Source organism: Lycium ferocissimum, chromosome 6 (genome assembly GCF_029784015.1).
Source record: "Lycium ferocissimum isolate CSIRO_LF1 chromosome 6, AGI_CSIRO_Lferr_CH_V1, whole genome shotgun sequence".
NCBI lineage: Eukaryota > Viridiplantae > Streptophyta > Magnoliopsida > Solanales > Solanaceae > Lycium > Lycium ferocissimum.
The window spans coordinates 71,063,928-71,070,529 of record NC_081347.1 but is presented as its reverse complement, the minus strand read 5'-3'; the positions used below and the strand labels follow the sequence as shown (position 1 = coordinate 71,070,529).

General features: G+C 34.7%; 1 protein-coding gene across 1 annotated transcript; it reads left to right on the top strand.

Moving 5' to 3' along the window:
- Window positions 1-507: 507 nt before the first annotated feature.
- On the top strand, window positions 508-4,313 carry LOC132061614 (protein ACCELERATED CELL DEATH 6-like). Its single transcript, XM_059454387.1, has 3 exons — window positions 508-1,337; window positions 3,216-3,661; window positions 3,828-4,313. The coding sequence occupies exons 1-3, from the start codon at window positions 662-664 to the stop codon at window positions 4,311-4,313; spliced, it is 1,608 nt and encodes a 535-aa protein (XP_059310370.1). The 5' UTR covers window positions 508-661.
- The last annotated feature ends 2,289 nt before the right edge of the window (window positions 4,314-6,602 follow it).

Sequence of the window (6,602 nt, the reverse complement as noted above, 5' to 3'; positions counted from 1 at the left end):
TTGTCCTTTCATTTCCTTCATTTGGCATATAATCCCTCTGTCTCAATTTAAGTGTCTACGTTTGACTAGATACGGAGTTTAAGAAATAAAGATAGACTATTTTGTGGTTCTAAATTAAAAATGTGTATAATATAATAAAATATCCTTTGAATCTTGTGATTATAAACTTGACATGTAGGATATTTGAATTGTCAACTTACTAAATATAAAAAGTGGCGGACATAACCAAAATAAGACAAATTCTAACAACAATTGAGAAATTAAAGGGAAATATAAAATGAAAAGAAAAAAAAATATGGAGACTCACTAAGGAGAATCAATGTAGGATTTAATTGTTTTAATTTCGTTGAACTAAGACACCTCTTTATCTCAAAGTTATCTTTTTGCGAATTGGTAAGTAATCTTTCTAAAAAAATAATACATGACTTTGAATAAACCCGTAACTGTAACTCTTCCTTTGTTACAGTCTAGTTAGTTATTTTTTATCCAATATAAAGACAATGCTAATGATCCACGCACCTATATAAATGTGGCAGTACTATTTCATGAATGAATTCATCTTATCCCTGCAAGAACTTGAGAAAACAAGAATTCCAATACTTTCTGTCACTTCCATTTTCTTTTTAAGTTTGTAACAAACTCAACTCTAGGTTCTTGAAGGATGCCAATGGATGGACGGCTATACGAAGCAGCTGAAAGTGGTGATATGAAGGTCTTCAGAGAATACAAGGACCAGCTGATCACCAGGCAGTTAACTCCGTATAAGAATACGGTCCTTCATATTGCAGCTGGTCGCAAATTCACCAATTTCTCTCAGTTAATTCCATTTAAGAACACGGTCCTTCATAAGGCAGCTGCTCATTGCACTAATTTCTTTTACGAAGACGCAGAGGACTTTCTTGCTATAGTTAGTCAAGACCTGTTATTCCGCTTGAACTCTAATGGGGATACTTGTATTCATGTGGCAGCTAAGAAAGGCCATTTCAATCTCATCGAAGCCCTTATTGGCTACATGAAACAAAATTTTCCAGCTGACCTCGAAAGTGGTATTGAACCAGCCCACGAGCTCTTGAGGATTTCCAACAGTGAAGGAAACATGGCCTTGCACGAAGCTGTGATGCATAGGCGTCACCGGGTTGTGGAAATGTTGGTTAGAGAAGATGCTGACTTCACATATCCGCCCAACAATGCTTCGAAAAGTCCACTATTTCTGGCTATGGAGAATAAAGACAAAGTTTCTGCTAAATTGATCTTGAGCTCCAGGTCACCATCTTATGCAGGCCCTTACGGCACTACGGCGCTACATGCAGCTGCATTAATCCGATATGGTGCTTATGGTATTTCCCACTTCTTACTTTATATTGGAATTCTCAACTATGAGTTAACTAATACCCATTCACGGTGTAAAATTATTGTATATTGTCAAGTTATTTTCTCCTATTATTGCAGGTAATCGGCCTTATTTTCAAGATTACAAATCCTATATTTTATGAAAGGTTACTTGTATATATCTTTTGGGTGATCTGGAAATACAAAAATTATATTTTACCTTATCGATATGAGTTAACATTTTTTGTTTATCCTATTTATACCATCACAAGATATGCACTATATATAGATTACATTATATACAGTAGTAGAGAAACCGGGCTACACATTTAATGGGGAAAACTACAAAAGATTGTATACTCATTTCCATTTACCTTTTGCATTTGATCATGACTCATGAGTATTAAAACTTGGGCAATTATGCAAGTACTAGCTGATGTAGAATCCCTACTTTTTTTTTAAGAAAAAAAGGTACTCCTATTTCTGTAACACTAGTATTATCCTTTTCTACATGTGTTATTCAAATTTTTAATGTTATTTCAGATTTGTTTTACTAGAGATCTAGAGTTGAAGGCTATTATTATTATTATTATTTGGGGATAAGACACTATTACCTCCCTGAACATTGGCCGAAGTTGCTACGACACACCTTATCTTTTCAAATCTCGTTCCCCCCCGAACTTTTTTAAAACTAATAGTTATCACCCTGAAACTAGACATCTGCTCTCTTATGATAAACTCTCTTTGTCACATGTATATTTATTTGTTTTCTATTTTTTTTTAATTCTTTTTGCTTACGTAGTAATTTTTTAAAAAAATTGAATATTCTTTTAAGAAAATGAAAAATGGATTTTTAAAAAAATATGAAAATTTGATTTTTTTTAAAGCCCGTTTTTCTTTTAAAAAAATAAAAAACTAAAAACATGGATCTTTTTAAAATATGGAAAAAATGGATTTTTTTTTTTAAAATATGGAAAATCTGATTATTTTTTTAAAATGTCTTAAAAAATCTAGATTTTCATGATTTCATTTTCTTAGGACTCTTTTATTTTTCAAATAAAATCTGAAATTTTTTTTAAAAAAATTTGGAAAGAGTGTTTTTTCTTATCAAAATGTGAAAACTGAATTTTTATAAATATTTGAAAAAATTAATTATTTTTTTAAAATGTGGAAAACCCCTTTTTTTAAACTAAATCTGAAAAATTAGATTTTTTTTCATATATAGAAAAAACTAATCAGTTTTCTGGATTTTAAAAAAAGTCCAGATTGTTAATAAGAAAACTCAGTTTTCTAGATTTATTTTCTATAAAAAAAAAAGAATTGATTTTTCATATTTTTTAAAAACAATTCAGTTTTACATATGTTAAGAAAATACAGATTTTTAATAAAAAAATTAATTTTTCCACATTTAAAAAAAAAAAATCAGTTTATAAAAAAACTTTAAGCCTTAATGTTAATTAATTAGGTGTAATTAAATGTGAAGTACCCAATTAAAAAATGATACGTGTTAGATTTTATGTTTCTCACTCTCCCAAAGAGAGTGAAATACACTCTCCTTACCACGTCAACGCTTAGGGTGATAATTATTCCGTTCTAAAAAAATTCAGGGGGTAATAAGACCAAAGTTGGCGGGGAGGGGGGGTTACAGTGCCTTATACCTATTTTTTTTTTTTATTGCAACATGTAAAGTTAATTTCGTATTTGATAAAGTGTATCATTTTAATGTCAACAAGTAATAATTGGAGTTGTGGTGAGCCCTGTTTGTTCAAGTTAAGCAAAAATTCTTCGGTCTCCTCTTAATATATACAGTGTGTGTGTTTTTAATTATTTATTCTTTCACATTGGCTCGCGTGAGCTTAGCTTATTCGGACTATTCCTTTGGGCAGATTGCTTGGTAATGATACTAGAGAAGGAACCAAGTCTGATAAAGCAAGTAGATGATGAGGGATGGAGTCCTCTCCATTTTGCTGCATTCTTAGGGTCTTCAGGGACAGTGAGGGCATTATTAAAGAAAGATAAACAGATGGCATATGAAACCATAAAAGAAGACAATAAAACACCCCTCCATTTGGCAGCCCTCAATGATAGGTCACTTACCGTGAAAGAGATTATTAAGCAGTGTCCAGATTCTAATGAGGCGGTCACAAGTCGTGGCCATAATGCTCTTCGCCTTGCAAGGCTAAATGGCAGTCTGATTGTAGTACACTTTTATCTTGGTTTTTTCCATATCATGGTGCACTGTCCCAACAACCTCCGTTATGCTAACCAGTCGAGTGACCCAAGTGTTGTCATACATCACCCTTACTTGAAGCAAACGGATCGATGGTGGCGGGTAACATTATTTAATACCACATTGCAATACTGTTTCTTTCCTATTAGTAGAAGGAAAAAAAAAAAATGAAAGTTTTAACAAGACGAATAATTAATTAGGATTTTTTTGAACCTATGCAGTAGTTGGAAAAGTGATTAATAGAAAACGTTTATTATGTTTTATTCAGGGGAAAGAAGTAAAAAATGAACTCGCGGAAGACGAAGTTTCTTGGAAAGAAAGAATAAACACACATTTGGTAGTGGCTACACTCATAATGACAATTGCTTTCGCTGCTGGCTTCACCATTCCTGGTGGATATGATGATGACGAGGGTCCAAATAAAGGCACGGCAATCTTAGCGAGGAAAGCAGCCTTCAAGGCGTTCGTGGTAGCTGATACACTTGCCATGATATGTTCTGCGTCTGCGCTATTTCTGCACTTCACTGCAACCCTTAAGCAAGGGACTATGACGTATACTCGTTATATTTGGGCTGCAAGAGTCATCCTAATTGCTATGGCAGCAACGGTGATAGCATTTGCAACTGGCTTGTATGCGGTGCTACCTTTCAATGGCCTAGCCATAGGTGTCAGTGTCATGTGCTCTGTGTCACTTTACTGTTTTTTGTTTGTATCCGACGTGGAATGGTACTTAAGCCTCATTTATTTTCATTAAGATTAAGACGTCTGAATCTGAATGCACATCTGAATGATTAAGATGTTGTGTTTAGATCTGAACACTGAATGATTAAGACTGTTTGTTTTTCAACACCTGAACGTGCATAATGTATTTATTTAAACATAATAAATATACAATTCAAATAAAAAGTAACTAAATATTATAAAATAAATACAAATTTAATAAAATAAAAATATTATTTGCTAAAAAAATGAATCATTTATGTTTGCTAGTAATGATGGAGATGTTTATAGTGGTGGTGGGTGAGTTTTTTGGGGGTGGGGTGGGGGGTTGATAGGTTGGGGTGGGTGGTGGTGGTGCGGTGGGTCTGAGGGTAGGGTGAGGGGTGGGTGAGAGGGGGTAGGGGGTAGGGGTAGTGAATGGGGTGGGGTTGGGTAGGTAGTGATGGATTGGTGGGGGTTAGGGTGGAGTTGGTGGTGGTGGTGGTGAGTTGGGGGTGGGTTAGTGGTGGTGGGTTGGTTGGTTGTGTGGTTGGGGTAAGGTGGGTAGTGTAGGGTCGGTTGGGGTGGTGGTGAGTGGGAGGGAGGGGTAGGGTTGGGGGTGGGTGGTGAGAGGGGGATGGAGCTGGTGGTAAAAATTATCCGTACAAAATACCTCTTAATGATATTAAGACTTTGTTTTAGATCTTAATGATTAAGACCTATTCAGATCAAATAAGTGCTTAGATCTTAATGTAAATAAATGCACTTAATGACCTAAGGTCTGAACCATTCAGATTCAGACCTCCATTAGGTGCAAACAAATGAGGCCTTACAGAGTATCGGTCTGGATGTTTAATATCCATAGAATAATAAAGTTACAATGCCGGGATGTTTTTAAAGGAAAAAAAAGTGGAGAGAGATAATAGAAACATATGTATATTGCAGACTAAAAGTACTAAATGTGGATAGACCACCAATAAGTCAATAACACAGTTTCATATTGTACGCTAACCTGTTTCAACTTGCAGATACAGTCAAGAGCTAAATTTAGCGGCCACATTAAAAAGAATTAAACCAAAAAATAAATAGATTGAATTTAATCGAGCTGTCTCTATAAATTGTTATCAGGGATCACCAATCCCCAATTGACCTATTAAAACAGGCTTGTGCATGAAACATTTGTTCCCCTTCTTTTTATCGGTAAAACATTTGTTCCTCTTTCCTCTTTTTGCCACAAAAAGATTTCAGAATATTGAGCCACCCGAACTTGTGCTGCTAAATTCAGCATCTAATACAAACACCACTAATCAGGGTATGTCTGTGAAATCAGATACGTATCAATAAAGGCATACACCAATCTTACCCAGCTATAAGGCAACAAAAAATTGTCTATATTTATCAGTAAAAGACCAAACAATCCTGTAGCAAAAAGTTGCCGCACAGTTATTGGTATTATTGTTGCCTCCCCAGGTTCATTTGACTGCCGCCTCATATCCTGAAGCTGATAATAGAAGAAGCAAATATCAATAAGAGATGTACATTATTTTCACAAGGGTATATTTCATAGATGATCACATTACTATCACTTTTTTCACCAAAGTTATTTAACTATGTTTTCTAACACAAAAGTCACTCCTACCGAAAAATCCAACTTCCGGTGATATTATTTTATTCTTTTTTTTTGTTTTAATCTAATAAATACAAACTCAATTAAGAGCCTGTTTGGATGGGCTTAAAAAAAGCAGCTTATAAGCTGAAAACAGCTTATAAGCCAAAACAAAATAAGTTGGGTTACCCCAACTTATTTTTTTGGCTTATAAGCTGTTTTCAGCTTATAAGCTGCTTTAGATAAGCTAAGCCAAACGGGCCAAATTATTTTTTTTAGCTTATTTTAAGCACAAAATGGCTTTAAGCTGGCCAGCCAAACACTCAAAAAAGCTGAAAACAGCTTATAAGCAACTTATATAAGCAACTTATAAGCCAATCCAAACGGGCTCTAAAAAGAACCTACCCGACCCAAAACCCATATGCAAATTTAAAATATTAAAGAAGATCTTTTTTTATATGATTCTTTTTTCATGAGCGGAAATAAAATGTTGTAGCTTTTGATGCTAGAGGCAGTTAAGGATGTACTTGTTTTTCCTTGTTTTAGTCGAGATTGGGTTAATGTTCAGTGTACCACTTGTCTAGCTTATGTTTTGCAAGCCTACATAGGGTACAAGATCGAAAAGAATGCATTGGATGGATGCCCAGGCATTTAGAAGGAAGAGTGCTTTCAGAGGCTAAAGGTGATAGCTCCATGGGCAAGGATGGCGCTATAGAAGCCCTAAGAAGATCGTCGTCA

Excerpts from the sequence above, each read along its gene's own strand:
- LOC132061614 (XM_059454387.1), top strand. The coding sequence starts at position 662 with ATGCCAATGGATGGACGGCTATACGAAGCAGCTGAAAGTGGTGATATG. Across the intron at positions 1,338-3,215 it reads AATCCGATATGGTGCTTATG|ATTGCTTGGTAATGATACTA; the intron begins GTATTTCCCACT and ends TCCTTTGGGCAG. Across the intron at positions 3,662-3,827 it reads AAACGGATCGATGGTGGCGG|GGGAAAGAAGTAAAAAATGA; the intron begins GTAACATTATTT and ends TGTTTTATTCAG.